The following is a 20,853-nucleotide window of genomic DNA, read 5'->3' as shown; positions in this document are numbered from 1 at the left end:
TTTGGAGGGCTAACGGTGTGCGCTCGGATGGGAGGAAAAGGATGCAGAGACATGCTCTGGAAGGCAAACGGTGTGCGCTCGGATGTGAGGGAAAGGATGCAGAGACACGCTCTGGAGGGCAAACGGTGTGCGCTCGGATGTGAGGGAAAGGATGCAGAGACACGCTCTGGAGGGCAAACGGTGTGCGCTCGGATGTGAGGGAATGGATGCAGAGACACACTTTGGAGGGCAACAGGTGTGCGCTCGGATGGGAGGGAAAGGATGCAGAGACACGCTCTGGAGGGCAAACGGTGTGCTCTCGGATGTGAGGGAAAGGATGCAGAGACACTCTTTGGAGGGCAAACGGTGTGCGCTCGGATGTGAGGGAATGGATGCAGACACGCTCTGGAGAGCAAACGGTGTGCGCTTGGATGTTAGGGAAAGGATGCAGAGACACGCTCTGGAGGGTAAACGGTGTGCGCTCGGATGTGAGGAAAAGCATGCAGAGACACGCTCTGGAGGGCAAACGGTGTGCGCTGAGATGTGAGGGAAAGGATGGCGAGACACGCTCTAGAGTGCAAAAGGTGTGTGCTCGGATGTGAGGGAAAGGATGCAGAGACACGCTCTGGAGTGCAAAAGGTGTGCGCTCGGATGTGAGGAAAAGGATGCCGAGACACGCTCTGGAGGGCAAACGGTGTGCGCTCGGATGTGACGGAAAGGATGCAGAGACACGCTCTGGAGCTCGGATGTGAGGGAAAGGATGCAGAGACACGCTTTGGAGGGCAAACGGTGTGCGCTCGGATGTGAGGGAAAGGATGCAGAGACACTCTGGAGGGCAACAGGTGTGCGCTCGGATGAAGGGGAAAGGATGCAGAGACACGCTCTGGAGGGCAAACGGTGTGCGCTCGGATGTGAGGGAAAGGATACAGAGACACGCTCTGGAGGGCAACAGGTGTGCACTCGGATGTGAGGGAAAGGATACAGAGACACGCTCTGGAGGGCAAACCTTGTGCGCTCGGATGTGAGGGAAAGGATGCAGAGACACGCTCTCGAGGGCAAACGGTGTGCGCTCGGATGTGAGGAAAAGGATGCAGAGACACGCTTTGGAGGGCAAACGGTGTGCGCTCGGATGGGAGGAAAAGGATGCAGAGACACGCTCTGGAGGGCAAACGGTGTGCGCTCGGATGTGAGGGAAAGGATGCAGAGACACGCTCTGGAGGGCAAACGGTGTGCGCTCGGATGTGAGGGAAAGGATACAGAGATACGCTCTGGAGGGCAAACCTTGTGCGCTCGGATGTGAGGGAAAGGATGCAGAGACATGCTCTGGAGGGCAAACGGTGTGCGCTCGGATGTGAGGAAAAGGATGCAGAGACACGCTTTGGAGGGCAAACGGTGTGCGCTCGGATGGGAGGAAAAGGATGCAGAGACATGCCCTGGAGGGCAAACGGTGTGCGCTCGGATGTGAGGGGAAGGATGCAGAGACACGCTCTGGAGGGCAAACGGTGTGCGCTCGGATGTGAGGGAATGGATGCAGAGACACGCTTTGGAGGGCAACAGATGTGCGCTCGGATGTGAGGGAAAGGATGCAGAGACACGCTCTGGAGGGCAAACGGTGTGCGCTCGGATGTGAGGGAAAGGGTGCAGAGACACGCTTTGGAGGGCAAACGGTGTGCGCTCGGATGTGAGGGAATGGATGCAGATACGCTCTGGAGGGCAAACGGTGTGCGCTCGGATGGGAGGGAAAGGATGCAGAGACACGCTCTGGAGGGCAAACGGTGTGCGCTCGGATGTGAGGGAATGGATGCAGACATGCTCTGGAGGGCAAACGGTGTGCGCTCGGATGGGAGGGAAAGGATGCAGAGACACGCTCTGGAGGGCAAACAGTGTGCGCTCGGATGGGAGGGAAAGTGTTGGACAGGCCACACGAAGGGCTTGCGCCCCCCCCGCATGACAGGGCCCAAGCCCCAGCCCCCCAGGCGCGACCCACGAGAATCACCCGCACCCCGTCTCCCGACGGAACTCCTGCCCTCGGACCTCCCTGTAGCACGGGCCCAAGCCACCACCGGCTCCCTCGGCCGGGTCAAGCCGCCATCTTGGGCCCTGCGCCACGAGGCCGCGTGGCCTCCCCCCGACCCTAACCCTGGGCCTGGCCGGCCCCGACATCCCGGCACCACCATCCACCCAGGAGGTGAGCGGATCACTTGGCAGGTCAATGGGAGGACGAAGTGCCAAGGACTCTCCCCTGCCAGGTGACGATCGCCTCCAGCTCCCCCAGGCACCGGCTCCACCCCCCCGCTGGGTGTCTGGACACCTTCATCCCGGACCCTCCGACCTCCAAGTGCGAGGGTCCGGACATCAAAGGGCACCTGCCCTATAACTGGAGCAGCTGCGGAGCAGGAAGGCAGTTGTATCCTGGAGTCGAGAGACACCGAGAGAACTCAGCCTTGACGGACTACTGGCGCTGCCGTAGCCCTATCTTGTGATCTATCGTCCTGCCTGCTGGCGCTGCCGCGGCCTTCTGCAACATCCATCCTCGTCGGGACCTGCTGGCGCTGCCGCGGCCCGTTGTAACGACCATCTCCACCGGGACCTGCTGGCGCTGCCGCGGACCGTACATCGACCATCTCCACTGGGACCTGATGGCGCTGCCGCGGGCCGTGTATCGACCATCGTCACTGGGACCTGCTGGCGCTGCCGCGGCCCGTACCAGCTAGACCACCTAAGCTCGAGGATTGGGAGCTACCCATCATACCATCTCAACTACCAGCCTGGTAACCAGACTGTCCCGCTACCCCCTTTTCCCATCTTGAGAGACTTGAATCGAGGGGACCCCTGAGTCCAGACCTCCTTGTACCTTTTCATCGTTGTTAGACGGACCGGGAGGGTCGGCCGAGGATAAGGGGAGAGGTCTCCGGGGAGAGCCGTCTCCAGCGATCGTACAGACAAATAACTTCCCCCCCACAGACAGATACCACACAAGGAGATGAGTTAGCGTTCTTTATAAGCACTTCTTAAGGTACGATGAAAAGGTACAAGGAGGTCTGGACTCAGGGGTCCCCTCGATTCAAGTCTCTCAAGATGGGAAAGGGGGTAGCGGGATAGTCTGGTTACCAGTCTGGTAGTTGAGGTGGTATGGTGGGTAGCTCACAATCCTCGAGCTTAGGTGGTCTAGCTGGTACGGGCCGCGGCAGCGCCAGCAGGTCCCAGTGAAGATGGTCGATACACGGGCCGCGGCAGCGCCAGCAGGTCCCAGAGAAGATGGTCGATGTACGGTCCGCGGCAGCGCCAGCAGGTCCCGGTGAAGATGGTCGTTACAACGGGCCGCGGCAGCGCCAGCAGGTCCCGACGAGGATGGATGTTGCAGAAGGCCGCGGCAGCGCCAGCAGGCAGGACGATAGATCACAAGATAGGGCTACGGCAGCGCCAGTAGTCCGTCAAGGCTGAGTTCTCTCGGTGTCTCTCGACTCCAGGCTACAACTGCCTTCCTGCTCCGCAGCTGCTCCAGTTATAGGGCAGGTGCCCTTTGATGTCCGGACCCTCGCACTTGGAGGTCGGAGGGTCCGGGATGAAGGTGTCCAGACACCCAGCGGGGGGGTGGAGCCGGTGCCTGGGGGAGCTGGAGGCGATCGTCACCTGGCAGGGGAGAGTCCTTGGCACTTCGTCCTCCCATTGACCTGCCAAGTGATCCGCTCACCTCCTGGGTGGATGGTGGTGCCGGGATGTCGGGGCCGGCCAGGCCCAGGGTTAGGGTCGGGGGGAGGCCACGCGGCCTCGTGGCGCAGGGCCCAAGATGGCGGCTTGACCCGGCCGAGGGAGCCGGTGGTGGCTTGGGCCCGTGCTACAGGGAGGTCCGAGGGCAGGAGTTCCGTCGGGAGACGGGGTGCGGGTGATTCTCGTGGGTCGCGCCTGGGGGGCTGGGGCTTGGGCCCTGTCATGCGGGGGGGGCGCAAGCCCTTCGTGTGGCCTGTCCAACATGCGTCCCCCCCAGCTGAAGGCGGGGAGAGTCACCCATCTCCTTGGGGACTCTCTTCGTCGAGGCGGAAGAAGCGGGACAGGCCATCTGCGTTGGCGTGGTCTTGGCCCGGTCGGTGCTCCACGGTGAAGTCCATTCCCTGCAGGGAGATGGACCAGCGCAATAGTTTTGGGTTTTCCCCCCGCATCTGCATCAGCCACTGCAGGGGTCTATGGTCGGTTTGTACCCGGAAGTGGGTACCGAAGAGATAGGGCCGGAGCTTTTTGAGGGCCCACACCACTGCGAAGGCCTCCCTCTCGATGGTGCTCCAGCGCTGTTCTCGGCCCAGGAGACGTCGGCTGATGAAGGCCACCGGCTGGTCATGACCCTCGGGGTTCACTTGGGAAAGGACCGCTCCGATGCCGTGGTCGGAGGCGTCTGTCTGTACTACGAATTCCCGACTGTAATCGGGGGCCTGGAGCACAGGGGCGGTGCACAGGGCGGCCTTCAGCTTTTCGAAGGCCGCTTGACAATCGGGGGTCCAGTTAATCCGCTTTGGTTGGTTCTTGGACGTGAGACCCGTGAGGGGCCCCACAATGCTGCCGTAGTCCCTCACGAACCGCCGGTAGTAGCCGGTGAGCCCCAAGAAGGCTCGGACTTCGGTCTGAGTGACGGGGGGCTGCCAGGACTGGATGGCAGCAATCTTAAGTTGCAGTGGGGCCACCAGCCCGCTCCCCACCTGGTGCCCCAGGTAGGTCACGGACCCTTGACCAATTTGGCATTTGCCGGCCTTAATCGTGAGGCCGGCCCGCTGGAGGGCCTGTAGGACCTCCTGGAGGTGGAGGAGGTGGTCGGACCAGTGGCGGCTGTATACAGCGATATCGTCCAGGTAGGCAGCGCTGAACTCTTCGAGCCCCGCCAAGACCTGGTTCACAAGACGTTGAAATGTAGCGGGGGCGTTCTTCATGCCAAAGGGCATGACCTTGAAGTGGTAGTGGCCATCGGGGGTAGAGAATGCGGATCGTTCTTGAGCTCGGGGTGTGAGGCCGATCTGCCAGTAGCCCGCTGTTAGGTCGAAGATACTGAGGTAGCGGGCGGCCCCCAGCCGGTCGATCAATTCATCCGCTCTGGGGATAGGATGAGCGTCGGTTCGGGTGACTGCGTTTAAGCCCCGGTAGTCGACGCAGAATCTTAGTTCAGGTGTGGTGCCGGGGGCAGCGGCTTTGGGGACCAATACAACTGGACTGGCCCAGGGACTGTCCGAGGGCTCGATGACCCCGATCGTGAGCATTTTGGCCACTTCCTCTTGTATGCAGGCCCGTACCCGATCTGGTACGCGGTAGGCCCGGTGCCGGACAGGGGGACTGTCCCCGGTGTCCACGTCGTGCAAGCACCAAGGGGTGACCCCGGGAGTGAGGGAGAACAGTGAAGCGAACCGCAGCAGGAGGTCCCGGCAGCCCTGGCGTTGCTCTGGGGTGAGGGCATCGGAGAGCCGGACCCCGTCCACGGAACCGTCTTTCTCCTGAGTCTTCAGGAGATCAGGGAGAGGCTCGGAGTCCCCACTGTCTGTAGCCATCAGGAGGCTGAGTTCTGAGCGCACAAAGTGTGGTTTGAGTCTGTTGGTGTGGAGGACCCGAAGGGGGTTCCGGGTGGTCCCCATGTCGATGAGGTAAGTGACGGGGCTTTTGCGCTCGACCACCTTGAAGGGCCCCGTCCACTTATCTTGCAAGGCACATGGTTCGGTGGGGGACATCACCCACACTTGTTGTCCAGGTTCGAACTCGACGGAGGAGGCATTGTGATCATACCATCTCTTCATGTCTTCCTGGCTGGCCTCGAGGTTCGCCTTGGCCATCTCCCTGAAGCGCCGGGTCTGATTACGTAGGGCCAGGAGGTACTTGAAGACGTCTGGAGGGGTCTTTAGGGGGGCCATCTCCCAACCTTCTTTGACTAGGCTGAGGGGCCCTCGCACAGGGTGCCCGTACAGGAGTTCGAAAGGGCTAAAACCGAGGGACTTCTGGGGAACTTCTCGGTAGGCGAAGAGGAGGCACGGGAGTAGTACATCCCACTGGCGATGGAGGGGCTCTTCCAATCCCCCAATCATCCCCTTGAGAGTGCGGTTGAATCGCTCCACTAGTCCGTTCCCTTGGGGGTGATAGGGGGTCGTGAATCGGTAGGTGACCCCGCACTGTTGCCAGAGGGACTTCATGTATTTGGAGATGAAGTTCGTGCCTCGGTCGCTGACGACTTCTCGGGGGAAGCCCACCCGGGAGAAGATCCCCATTAGGGCTCGGCCAACCACCGGAGCTGTTACCGTTCGCAGAGGCACCGCCTCGGGGTAGCGGGTGGCGTGATCCACCAGTACTAGGATGAACCTATGTCCTTGTGCCGTGCGGGGGTCCAGGGGCCCCACAATGTCTATTCCTACCCTCTCGAACGGGGTGGTGACCACCGGGAAGGGTTGTAGAGGGGCCTTCAGCTTACGGCCACTCTTCCCGCTGGCCTGGCACGTGGGGCAGGACCGGCAGTGGTTCAGGACGTCGTTCCGCATCTTCGGCCAGAAAAAGTGGGTCACTAGGCGACTGTAAGTTTTGTCTTGGCCCAGGTGTCCAGCCAGGGGGACATCGTGGGCCAAATTGAGCAGGAAGTCTCTGAAGCGGAGAGGTACCACCAGTACTCGACCGGCCCCTAGCTCTGCGATCCTCTGTTCGCTGTATAGCAGGTCGTTCTCCCAGTAGACCCAGTGAGTTCCGGTGGAGTCCCCTGCGCTCTGGGCGCTGGCTTGTTGGCGGAGTCCCTCGAGGGAGGGGCAGACCTCCTTGTACCTTTTCATTGTACCTTAAGAAGTGCTTATAAAGAACGCTAACTCATCTCCTTGTGTGATATCTGTCTGTGGGGGGGAAGTTATTTGTCTGTACGATCGCTGGAGACGGCTCTCCCCGGAGACCTCTCCCCTTGTCCTCGGCCGACCCTCCCGGTCCGTCTAACATTGGTGGCCAGCGGCGCGATCCGAATCAACGCGTAATCGTACAGAGAGTAGCTCACCCCACGACAAAACCACGATGTCAGCTAAAGATAGCGGTTCCACTGAAAAGTTCCAAATGGATAAGTTGGAAGAGTATAACCACCGCGAACTTAAACAATTCTGCATGGAACTAGGCATTGCTACCACCGGCCTGAGTACCAAAGAGGATTTGAAGCGCGCCCTTGAGTCGTGGGCAGAAACTGGGATCACCGGATCCTCCGACCAAAACAGTGTCACACCAGAGGGGAACGCCACGGCTCCCGAGGAGAGGGGAACGGGCCTCTCGCAGGAGGAGATCCAGGAAAGAGAAAGGACCAGATTACACGAGTTGGAAATGGCACGACTCAAGATGGACGGTGAACTAAAGTTAGCCGAGCAGAAACTAAATCTAGAGCATCTGCGGCTCCGAGAGGAGCGAGAAGAAAAACAGAGACAGAGAGAGCTTGAGGAAAAAAGAATAACACTCGAACACGAACGCAAACTGGCGGAAATAGAACTTCGGAAACAGAATAAAGAGACGGGGGTGCCTGAGCGACCGCACACCCCAGGGGCAACCGAGAAAAAAGTCCACATCCCCAAGGATGTTGTCCGAGAGTATGTCCGAAAAGACGACATACAGCAGTGGTTCAAAGCCTACGAGATCGCCATGACCTCCCACCGGATCGACCGGAGTGATTGGGGAGCTGGACTATGGGGGAGGTTCGTCAACGAAGGTCGCGATGCCCTGTTGCAGCTCCCAGATCACCAAATGTCGTCCTACGACCACATGAAGGCTGTCCTCCTCACCCGCTACGGCCTCACACCCGAGATGTACCGCCAGAGGTTCAGAGATTGCACCCGGATCCCGGGTACAACTTGGGTGGAGTACGTAAACTATTTCAGCCGAGCCTTCGAGGGGTGGATCAAGGGGAGCCATGTAACGACCTACGAACAACTCTTTAACCTCATGGTATGGGAACACCTGTTGAACAACTGCTTCGTCGAGCTCAGGCAGCACCTCCTCGACAGTAAATTGACCGACCCCCGGCAGCTCGCCGCTGAAGCTGACCGATGGGAGAGCACCCGAGTGAGCCGGAGAGGACCGCACGAGCAGAACCGAAGCAACCAAGGCCAGCACCGTCCTCGGGGAGGAGGAGGAGGCCAGGGGCGAGGGAGAGACACCCTCCCGGCAACACCCGTGGCAGCACCCCGCCCCCGGCCGGCCGGGGAAACCCCCCGATGCGTCCAGGGTTCCGAGCCAATGTCACGTGCCACCGATGCCAGCGAGTCAGCCATTACGCCAATGACCCGAGCTGCCCGCAGAACAAAACACCCAAGCCCCGCCAGGTAGCTGCCGCCGCCCTGGGGGAAGAACGACTGTCAGAGGAACAGGAAGAGTATGAGCTGGCCCAGCAAGAGTGGGAACCGGCCGCCATGGTTCTAGCGTGCCTAGGGGGAAAAGACATAGTCCCGCTGGCTCCCCTACCCGCCAACACCAGGAAATACGGTCAGTGGGTGACCATTAATGGGCATCGGGCCGAGGCCTTACGTGACACAGGCGCCAGTGTGACGGCCGTCCGCTGTCACCTGGTGAAACCCGAGCAGATCCTGCCGAACATTCTCTGCCCCGTCCGCTCAGCTGACAATTCCGAAAGTCTGTGCCAAATGGCCTGCGTCCCCTTCGAATGGGGAGGGGTCTCCGGCCTGTTAAAAGTGACGGTCCGGGATGATGCCCCCGTGGACTGCCTCCTGGGGAATGACCTTGAGAGTTCCCAATGGGCCACCGTCGAGAGAAGAGAGCACCTGGGGATGCTGGGCCTCCCGGACTGGGCCTGCGTAACCACCCGGTCCAGGGCAGCCCGTGCCGTTCCCCGACCAGAAGAACCGGAATGGCCAGCACCTCCGCCCCCGGTCGCCCCAGTAGAAGACAACGATGAGGCCAACCCCCCGGAGCCAACGACCGAAGGGGACGCGCACCTCCAGGACGTCCCCGGCCTGGCTCAGTGGCGTCAAGAAGGGGGGCCCACCCAAGAACAGTTCCGCCAGGAGCAAAAGACCTGCCCCTCCCTCGAGGGACTCCGCCAACAAGCCAGCGCCCAGAGCGCAGGGGACTCCACCGGAACTCACTGGGTCTACTGGGAGAACGACCTGCTATACAGCGAACAGAGGATCGCAGAGCTAGGGGCCGGTCGAGTACTGGTGGTACCTCTCCGCTTCAGAGACTTCCTGCTCAATCTGGCCCACGATGTCCCCCTGGCTGGACACCTGGGCCAAGACAAAACTTACAGTCGCCTAGTGACCCACTTTTTCTGGCCGAAGATGCGGAACGACGTCCTGAACCACTGCCGGTCCTGCCCCACGTGCCAGGCCAGCGGGAAGAGTGGCCGTAAGCTGAAGGCCCCTCTACAACCCTTCCCGGTGGTCACCACCCCGTTCGAGAGGGTAGGAATAGACATTGTGGGGCCCCTGGACCCCCGCACGGCACAAGGACATAGGTTCATCCTAGTACTGGTGGATCACGCCACCCGCTACCCCGAGGCGGTGCCTCTGCGAACGGTAACAGCTCCGGTGGTTGGCCGGGCCCTAATGGGGATCTTCTCCCGGGTGGGCTTCCCCCGAGAAGTCGTCAGCGACCGAGGCACGAACTTCATCTCCAAATACATGAAGTCCCTCTGGCAACAGTGCGGGGTCACCTACCGATTCACGACCCCCTATCACCCCCAAGGGAACGGACTAGTGGAGCGATTCAACCGCACTCTCAAGGGGATGATTGGGGGATTGGAAGAGCCCCTCCGTCGCCAGTGGGATGTACTACTCCCGTGCCTCCTCTTCGCCTACCGAGAAGTTCCCCAGAAGTCCCTCGGTTTTAGCCCTTTCGAACTCCTGTACGGGCACCCTGTGCGAGGGCCCCTCAGCCTAGTCAAAGAAGGTTGGGAGATGGCCCCCCTAAAGACCCCTCCAGACGTCTTCAAGTACCTCCTGGCCCTACGTAATCAGACCCGGCGCTTCAGGGAGATGGCCAAGGCGAACCTCGAGGCCAGCCAGGAAGACATGAAGAGATGGTATGATCACAATGCCTCCTCCGTCGAGTTCGAACCTGGACAACAAGTGTGGGTGATGTCCCCCACCGAACCATGTGCCTTGCAAGATAAGTGGACGGGGCCCTTCAAGGTGGTCGAGCGCAAAAGCCCCGTCACTTACCTCATCGACATGGGGACCACCCGGAACCCCCTTCGGGTCCTCCACACCAACAGACTCAAACCACACTTTGTGCGCTCAGAACTCAGCCTCCTGATGGCTACAGACAGTGGGGCGGAAGAAGACTCCGAGCCTCTCCCTGATCTCCTGAAGACTCAGGAGAAAGACGGTTCCGTGGACGGGGTCCGGCTCTCCGATGCCCTCACCCCAGAGCAACGCCAGGGCTGCCGGGACCTCCTGCTGCGGTTCGCTTCACTGTTCTCCCTCACTCCCGGGGTCACCCCTTGGTGCTTGCACGACGTGGACACCGGGGACAGTCCCCCTGTCCGGCACCGGGCCTACCGCGTACCAGATCGGGTACGGGCCTGCATACAAGAGGAAGTGGCCAAAATGCTCACGATCGGGGTCATCGAGCCCTCGGACAGTCCCTGGGCCAGTCCAGTTGTATTGGTCCCCAAAGCCGCTGCCCCCGGCACCACACCTGAACTAAGATTCTGCGTCGACTACCGGGGCTTGAACGCGGTCACCCGAACTGACGCTCATCCTATCCCCAGAGCGGATGAATTGATCGACCGGCTGGGGGCCGCCCGCTACCTCAGTATCTTCGACCTAACAGCGGGCTACTGGCAGATCGGCCTCACACCCCGAGCTCAAGAACGATCCGCATTCTCTACCCCCGATGGCCACTACCACTTCAAGGTCATGCCCTTTGGCATGAAGAACGCCCCCGCTACATTTCAACGTCTTGTGAACCAGGTCTTGGCGGGGCTCGAAGAGTTCAGCGCTGCCTACCTGGACGATATTGCTGTATACAGCCGCCACTGGTCCGACCACCTCCTCCACCTCCAGGAGGTCCTACAGGCCCTCCAGCGGGCCGGCCTCACGATTAAGGCCGGCAAATGCCAAATTGGTCAAGGGTCCGTGATCTACCTGGGGCACCAGGTGGGGAGCGGGCTGGTGGCCCCACTGCAACTTAAGATTGCTGCCATCCAGTCCTGGCAGCCCCCCGTCACTCAGACCGAAGTCCGAGCCTTCTTGGGGCTCACCGGCTACTACCGGCGGTTCGTGAAGGACTACGGCAGCATTGTGGGGCACCTCACGGGTCTCACGTCCAAGAACCAACCAAAGCGGATTAACTGGACCCCCGATTGTCAAGCGGCCTTCGAAAAGCTGAAGGCCGCCCTGTGCACCGCCCCTGTGCTCCAGGCCCCCGATTACAGTCGGGAATTCGTAGTACAGACAGACGCCTCCGACCACGGCATCGGAGCGGTTCTTTCCCAAGTGAACCCCGAGGGTCATGACCAGCCGGTGGCCTTCATCAGCCGACGTCTCCTGGGCCGAGAACAGCGCTGGAGCACCATCGAGAGGGAGGCCTTCGCAGTGGTGTGGGCCCTCAAAAAGCTCCAGCCCTATCTCTTCGGTACCCACTTCCGGGTACAAACCGACCATAGACCCCTGCAGTGGCTGATGCAGATGCGGGGGGAAAACCCAAAGCTATTGCAATGGTCCATCTCCCTGCAGGGAATGGACTTCACCGTGGAGCACTGACCGGGCCAAGACCACGCCAACGCAGATGGCCTGTCCCGCTTCTTCCGCCTCGACGAAGAGAGTCCCCAAGGAGATGGGTGACTCTCCCCGCCTTCAGCTGGGGGGGACGCATGTTGGACAGGCCACACGAAGGGCTTGCGCCCCCCCCGCATGACAGGGCCCAAGCCCCAGCCCCCCAGGCGCGACCCACGAGAATCACCCGCACCCCGTCTCCCGACGGAACTCCTGCCCTCGGACCTCCCTGTAGCACGGGCCCAAGCCACCACCGGCTCCCTCGGCCGGGTCAAGCCGCCATCTTGGGCCCTGCGCCACGAGGCCGCGTGGCCTCCCCCCGACCCTAACCCTGGGCCTGGCCGGCCCCGACATCCCGGCACCACCATCCACCCAGGAGGTGAGCGGATCACTTGGCAGGTCAATGGGAGGACGAAGTGCCAAGGACTCTCCCCTGCCAGGTGACGATCGCCTCCAGCTCCCCCAGGCACCGGCTCCACCCCCCCGCTGGGTGTCTGGACACCTTCATCCCGGACCCTCCGACCTCCAAGTGCGAGGGTCCGGACATCAAAGGGCACCTGCCCTATAACTGGAGCAGCTGCGGAGCAGGAAGGCAGTTGTATCCTGGAGTCGAGAGACACCGAGAGAACTCAGCCTTGACGGACTACTGGCGCTGCCGTAGCCCTATCTTGTGATCTATCGTCCTGCCTGCTGGCGCTGCCGCGGCCTTCTGCAACATCCATCCTCGTCGGGACCTGCTGGCGCTGCCGCGGCCCGTTGTAACGACCATCTCCACCGGGACCTGCTGGCGCTGCCGCGGACCGTACATCGACCATCTCCACTGGGACCTGCTGGCGCTGCCGCGGGCCGTGTATCGACCATCGTCACTGGGACCTGCTGGCGCTGCCGCGGCCCGTACCAGCTAGACTACCTAAGCTCGAGGATTGGGAGCAACCCATCATACCATCTCAACTACCAGCCTGGTAACCAGACTGTCCCGCTACCCCCTTTTCCCATCTTGAGAGACTTGAATCGAGGGGACCCCTGAGTCCAGACCTCCTTGTACCTTTTCATCGTACCTTAAGAAGTGCTTATAAAGAACGCTAACTCATCTCCTTGTGTGATATCTGTCTGTGGGGGGGAAGTTATTTGTCTGTACGATCGCTGGAGACGGCTCTCCCCGGAGACCTCTCCCCTTGTCCTCGGCCGACCCTCCCGGTCCGTCTAACAGAAAGGATGCAGAGACACGCTCTGGAGGGCAAACGGTGTGCGCTCGCATGTGAGGGAAAGGATGCAGACACGCTCTGGAGGGCAAACTGTGTGCGCTCGGATGGGAGGGAAAGGATGCAGAGACACGCTCTGGAGGGCAAACGGTGTGCGCTCGGATGTGAGGGAAAGGATGCAGACATGCTCTGGAGGGCAAACGGTGTGCACTCGGATGTGAGGGAAAGGATGCAGAGACACGCTCTGGAGGGCAAACGGTGTGCTAACGGTGTGCACTTGGATGTTAGGGAAAGGATGCAGAGACACGCTCTGGAGTGCAAATGATGTGCGCTGGGATGTGAGGAAAAGCATGGAGAGACACGCTCTGGAGGGCAAACGGTGTGCGCTGGGATGTGAAGGAAAGGATGCCGAGACACGCTCTGGAGTGCAAAAGGTGTGCGCTCGGATGTGAGGGAAAGGATGCAGAGACACGCTCTGGAGTGCAAAAGGTGTGCGCTCGGATGTGAGGAAAAGGATGCAGAGACACGCTCTGGAGGGCAAAAGGTGTGCGCTCGGATGTGAGGAAAAGGATGCCGAGACACGCTCTGGAGGGCAAACGGTGTGCGCTCGGATGGGAGGAAAAGGATGCAGAGACACGCTCTGGAGGGCAAACGGTGTGCGCTCGGATGTGAGGGAAAGGATGCAGAGACACGCTCTGGAGGGCAAACGGTGTGCGCTCGGATGTGAGGGAAAGGATGCAGAGACACGCTCTGGAGGGCAAACGGTGTGCGCTCGGATGTGAGGGAATGGATGCAGAGACACGCTTTGGAGGGCAAACGGTGTGCGCTCGGATGGGAGGGAAAGGATGCAGAGACACGCTCTGGAGGGTAAACGGTGTGCGCTCGGATGTGAGGGAAAGGATGCAGAGACACGCTTTGGAGGGCAAACGGTGTGCGCTCGGATGTGAGGGAATGGATGCAGACACGCTCTGGAGGGCTAACGGTGTGCGCTCGGATGTGAGGGAAAGGATGCAGAGACACGCTCTGGAGGGTAAACGGTGTGCGCTCGGATGTGAGGGAAAGGATGCAGAGACACGCTTTGGAGGGCAAACGGTGTGCGCTCGGATGTGAGGGAATGGATGCAGACACGCTCTGGAGGGCTAATGGTGTGCGCTCGGATGGGAGGGAAAGGATGCAGAGACACGCTCTGGAGGGCAAACGGTGTGCGCTCGGATGTGAGGGAATGGATGCAGACACGCTCTGGAGGGCAAACGGTGTGCGCTCGGATGGGAGGGAAAGGATGCAGAGACACGCTCTGGAGGGCAAACAGTGTGCGCTCGGATGGGAGGGAAAGGATGCAGAGACACGCTCTGGAGGGCAAACGGTGTGCGCTCGCATGTGAGGGAAAGGATGCAGACACGCTCTGGAGGGCAAACTGTGTGCGCTCGGATGGGAGGGAAAGGATGCAGAGACACGCTCTGGAGGGCAAACGGTGTGCGCTCGGATGTGAGGGAAAGGATGCAGACATGCTCTGGAGGGCAAACGGTGTGCGATCGGATGTGAGGGAAAGGATGCAGAGACACGCTCTGGAGGGCAAACGGTGTGCGAACGGTGTGCGCTTGGATGTTAGGGAAAGGATGCAGAGACACGCTCTGGAGTGCAAACGGTGTGCGCTCGGATGTGAGGAAAAGCATGCAGAGACACGCTCTGGAGGGCAAACGGTGTGCGCTGGGATGTGAGGGAAAGGATGCCGAGACACGCTCTGGAGTGCAAAAGGTGTGCGCTCGGATGTGAGGGAAAGGATGCAGAGACACGCTCTGGAGTGCAAAAGGTGTGCGTTCGGATGTGAGGAAAAGGATGCAGAGACACGCTCTGGAGGGCAAAAGGTGTGCGCTCGGATGTGAGGAAAAGGATGCCGAGACACGCTCTGGAGGGCAAACGGTGTGCGCTCAGATGGGAGGAAAAGGATGCAGAGACACGCTCTGGAGGGCAAACGGTGTGCGCTCGGATGGGAGGAAAAGGATGCAGAGACACGCTCTGGAGGGCAAACGGTGTGCGCTCGGATGTGAGGAAAAGGATTCAGAGACACGCTCTGGAGCTCGGATGTGAGGAAAAGGATGCAGAGACACGCTCTGGAGGGTAAAAGGTGTGCGCTCGGATGTGAGGAAAAGGATGCCGAGACAGGCCGAGACACGCTCTGGAGGGCAAATGGTGTGCGCTTGGATGGGAGGAAAAGGATGCAGAGACACGCTCTGGAGGGCAAACGGTGTGCGCTCGGATGGGAGAAAAAGGATGCAGAGACACGCTCTGGAGGGCAAACGGTGTGTGCTCGGATGTGGGGAAAAGGATGCAGAGACACGCTCTGGACGGCAAACGGTGTGCGCTCGGATGGGAGGAAAAGGATGCAGAGACACGCTCTGGAGGGCAAACGGTGTGCGCTCGGATGTGAGGAAAAGGATGCAGAGACACGCTCTATTCGAACAACAGGGGTGAGGCAGACAAAAAGCATCTATCATTTCATTGTAATCCTGGATTTAAAAATATGAGCCTGTAAATCGCTGCTTGTGAGAAACCTAGGGTTGAATGGGAAATTAGCACAATTGTGAGTCAGATACAAAGTCACCTCCCGTTCGCCTGAATTACCAGCAAGTTGATATTGTAACTGGTAAAACGTCCTGCCTTAGGAGCTCTGGGTTCTCTGCAACTACCACTGAGGGATTGCTTTACAATAGTAAATGTTGTATATCAGAAATGCATTCTAATCAACACCTTAACATATACTTAGACATTTCAATCTAATTCGTCTTTCCACGCCTTTCTTATTTCAGAAACAGCTATTATCTCGAAAAATTGACCAGTAAGTAGAGATCTCATTATCTACTCCACCTTTATCTCAGTGTCTAAAATAAATAGTAAAAAATGCACCGTTGCGTTCTGGTCAGATGCAGTTTCACTGCACACTTTTGTCACACTATTTCCATCACCTGTGTTGCCAAACCACAGAGTCATTTCACAAAAACTGAGAGCGATCGGCTTGCCAATTCTTGTTAAAGTATTCCCTTCTCCCCTTTTTCTTAACGTCAACTATTTTTTATTTTTGCTCCTTTCTCCCTGTTTTCACTTCTAACATCTCCTGTACTCCAGTTTAATTATAAGGAGACATTTGTATCCTGAGGTAATTAAACGGAAAATAACACATCTCTTGTGATGTACCTCTGCAACTGCTATGTATTGTCCACTCTTGTATTATGTGATGAGCATGTTTAATAAAAAGATTTATAAAAAAAAAAAGAAAAGAGCACATATTTTGGCATGGCACAAGAGCATGATAGAACCAAATAAAAGTCACTCATTAGTCATTAGAGATGGATTCTGATATCACAGCCTATCACATGTGTCCAAGGATTTGACCACAATTGCCAATTCTTCTTGCAGGGCATCGTATCTGCCTGGGGGAACAGCTGGCGAGGACTGAGCTCTTCATCTTCTTCTCCAGTCTTCTACAACACTTTAAGTTCCACCTACCTGAGGGAGTGAAGACAGATAGCCTAGATCTCCTCGTGGGAACCACATTGCTAACAGTCCCTCATCAAATCTGCGCTATTTCAAGGTGGGCTCCAGACCACCACGCTGCAGAAGAGCCTCGGCAGAGGGTCACTTCCATCTAACTTGATTGCATTAGATCGGAACAATAACAGAACAGGGAAGCTCATCGCACTCTTGCTCAAATGTGCCTCAATATGGTCTAACAAAATGAAACTAGAGGTTTTTTTTTTTTTAGCAATTATAAGTATATTTTCATTCAAAGAACCACAATACATGTAATGATGAAAGATTTTACTCTAAAGTAGGATATCAGTGACCAATAATGAGCCATAAAGAATAGTGCCCATACGGGGTCATGTAGAGCCTTGTTTAATAATGATTGCAAAACAATCTGTGCAAATACCATCTGTGTAAATATATATATATATGGCCCTGTGGAAGGCTTCGGCTGAAAGGCGCAGGCTATGTCTGTATAGAACTGCACAATGCACTTTACTTGTTATAAGAGAAAAAGCTAAATAAACTGGATTTGGATAACCTCCGAGTCGTGCCGAGTGCTTTCTGGACCAGGAGATATTGCCGTTGGCGCTGGTTTTGTTAATCGATTTACATATGTATAGATATATATATATATATATATATATATATATATATATATATATATATATATATATATGACCTACTGGCGGTCACCAGTAGGTAGTTATAGTTAGGACCTAGTTTCCATAGGAAAAGTGTTTTTTGTTTTGCTAATAACTTTAGCGCCATTTGACAAATCTTCATGAACTTTTCAAAACTAGTTTGCCAGTCACTTCAGCTACTGTTTGGAAAGTTTCAGGGTGATTTGTCAAGCGGGAGCCGAGAAAAAGAAGGGGTCTCAAAATGTGTCTTTCCCCGGCAATTACCCATAGGGATTGTTAGACATGACTACAGCCCGAGCTGCTCAATGGAATTACACCTAATTAGGCAGAAAGCTCGATCTTGATCCAGAAAAAGTGTAATTTGGTGTAAATCTGTTCAGTAGTTTTGGTGTTATTAAAAAGAAAAGATGTATGTATATCTAAAGACGCGAATCCACCGCGGATCCATAGGCCAACAGCAATGCTGCGATTGGCTAGCCACAACCTGAGAGAAAAGTTACAGTTGCCATTTTGTGAATCGGGACACAGTTCCAATGGGAGTATAAATATGATAAAAGGGGTTGGGATACAGATATTCTGACTCCATGGGACTGATGGAGGGGTCTGTGAGGGACCTCTCATGGGCAGGTAATTGTCCAAAAATGGTTCATTTTTGGTGTGCGAGGATCTGTGGATCCACTGTGGCACTCAGTTTGGCCCTGTGTGTGGATCTATGGCAGATCGATGGATCCAGACCCCATTTAAAAAAACACATACACCCACTTGCACACCCACTTGCACACTCTCTCACACAACCACTCACACACCAAGTCAGGCATCCATTCAGCCACTAACTCACACACCCATACCGGCACTCACACATCTACTCAGAGATGCAGAGAACCACTCACACACATGCTCACAGACCCACACAGGCACTCATACACCCACTCACACAGTCATGTACACACCCATATACCACTTACACACCCACACAGCCACTTACACACCACTCACACACCCATACAACAAAACCACTGACACAGCCATACAGCCACTCATACACCACTCAGAGTCCTGCACAGCCACTTACACACCCACTCATATACCCTCCCACCACACACTCACAAGCTGCCTTACACACCCACACAACCACTCACACACCCACTCACAACCATACAGCCACTCATACACCCACTCAGAAACCCAGAAAACCACATATACAACCACCCATACAGACACTCACACACCAAGTCACACATCCATACAGCCATTCACAACCCTCTCATATCCATACACTAACTGATACATCCACTCAGAGACTTAGAGAACCACTCACACACCCACCCACACTCACACACCCAGTCACAGACCCACAAAACCACTGCCACACCCATTTACACACTTATACTGTCACTCATACACCCAGTCACACACCCACTCACATACCCAGTCACCCACCCATACAGTCACTGATATATCCACTCAGAGACCTAGAGAACCACTCACACACCCACTCCCAGACCCACACAGGCACTTATACACCCACACAACCACTCACACACCCATACAGCCACTCACACACTTACTCAGACACTCACACACCCACGTACACACTGACACAGCCACTTACACACCCACTTATACACCCAGCACATACTCACAAACACTTACACACTGACACAACCCCTCACACACCCATTCACACACCCATTCAGCCACTCACACACCCATTTACAGATCCAGAGAACCACTCACACATCCACTCACAGACCCACACAGGAACTTACACACACACTCACATACACATGCATGCAGCCAGTCACACACCTACTCACAGACCTACACAGCCACTTACTCACCTACTCACACAACCACCACACACTCACACGCACTCACACATCCATACAGCCAGTCACACACCCATTCAGGGACCCAGAAAATCACTTGCACATCTGTTCAGCTATGCACACACCCACTTACAGACCCAGAGAACCACTCACACACCCATTTACAGACCCACAAAAGCACTAACACACCCACTCACACCCTCCACACACTAACATACCCAGTTACAGACTCACACAAGTACTCACACACCCACTCACACCCATACAGCCATTTATACAGCCACTTACAGACCCAGGCAGCCTGTGACACACCCACTTACACACCCACTCACAGACCTACAGATCCACTTACACACCCACACAAACTCTTACACACCTACTCACACACCCATACAGCCACTTATAAACCCACTCACAGATCCAGAAAGCCACGCACACACCTAAAAAGGCACTAGAGAGCTACTCACACATGCACATAGTCACTCTCACAACCAGTTACACATCCACGCAGCCACAAACACCCCCACTCATACATCCATATAACCCCTCACACAACCACACAGTTACTTACACAGCTACTAACACACCCACACACAGGCAGTGATACAGTTCTATAAATTATATTAGGATATGTTTGTATTAAATGTGTTGTTGTTTAGTATTGAATGTGTGCTTTTTGTTGGGAACGGATCAGCGGATCCATAAAATGAATTCTAAAAAAGAAAGACTTGGTGCATTGCAGTTTTTTTAAAACAAATTTTTATTGATTTGGAATTTTAAAAAGGTACAGCGTTTAGATACGCATATAAACAGAGAATTCTGGTACCCCGTTCCACAAATGGGATAATTCAACACACAATATCTATATATATTTGGCTTACCATACCGATAACCCAACAATACAATAAATACAAACTGTGTCATCCAAAAAATTCGTGCACTGTCATATATCCATGCTCCTCTTAACGCAGGTTGCAATGAAGTTAAACTAAACCCCCATTAATCTCCCTTCCCCTCTCTCTAGTACTATGCAGATAAAGTACATCAGTGTGCATTCAATGTCTTTTTCTTGCCTCAGATCAGCTACATACATCACTCAATCGACATTTAAGGGAACACACCATTGTACATGACAGATCCATCCTTCCTCACATACGCATTCATTTCGTTCAAGCTAGGTTTTCCTCTTATTACAATTGCAAATTACTCCGGGTGCTATTAGGGTCTAGGTCCAGCGCTTTAAGAGTTTCTAGCATAGTGTCCCATTCTAGAGCTATTGGGATTTTACGCAACCCTTTGGCTTCCTCAGGGGCGTGATAGTTAGGTTAGGATTTAATACACACAAAACCATAGAAACTCAGCAGTTATAGTTACCTGAACTAACTGTAACTTACGCCCATGCAATGCATTGCTTATGACCGTGATGTTATTTAAAATGTCATCTGTGATGTCATTAGTGATGTCCCTGACCATGTCATGAGTGATGTAATATGTGAAGTCATAATATATATATAGAGATATATTTATATATCAGAGATTCCACAAGAAGAAAACCTACAACCATGCCTTCTCTGGGATTGCCCCAAGAATCTGAATTCATTACCTCTTACAATCAGAACGAATCCCTCAGCCATATAATTCAAGAAAGAAGTCAAAGAATTCCTTATTAACAAATTTCTTCCCAAGATCACATGACTCATATCTCCCCAGTCGCTCACATGATTAAATACTCTATGGCTACCTATTGCGCTCGTCTGCCAGTACCGACTTTTCCCCCTGCTTCTCAACACTGCCTGGTACCTGCACTGTCATGAACTATGACAATACGTTGGTTTTAACAAAGGTTTTATGTTATCCGTCTGTTAGTGAATTTTCAGTCAATACTGTTTTACTACTCTGCACTCTTTAACCCAGTAAAGCACTCTGATACCCACAAGGGTCATGTTCATGCTATAAAAAACCA

The 20,853-nt window shown here is 55.7% G+C and overlaps 1 protein-coding gene across 1 annotated transcript in view; it reads left to right on the top strand.

The window, feature by feature from the left end:
• Positions 1-16,961, top strand: part of LOC146802023 (cytochrome P450 2J2-like) — a 472,990-nt gene extending 456,029 nt beyond the window's left edge. The window contains exon 9 of the mRNA XM_085621578.1: positions 16,310-16,961. Coding sequence (XP_085477704.1) covers positions 16,310-16,542 — 233 coding nt within the window. The 3' untranslated portion in view covers positions 16,543-16,961. The remainder of the gene's footprint in view (positions 1-16,309) is intronic.
• The last annotated feature ends 3,892 nt before the right edge of the window (positions 16,962-20,853 follow it).

The sequence above is a fragment of the Triturus cristatus genome, chromosome 8 (assembly GCF_964204655.1).
Source record: "Triturus cristatus chromosome 8, aTriCri1.1, whole genome shotgun sequence".
In the NCBI taxonomy this organism is placed as follows: Eukaryota; Metazoa; Chordata; class Amphibia; order Caudata; family Salamandridae; genus Triturus; species Triturus cristatus.
The sequence above is the reverse complement of the archived record's forward strand: the minus strand, read 5'-3'. Positions and strand labels throughout refer to the sequence as shown.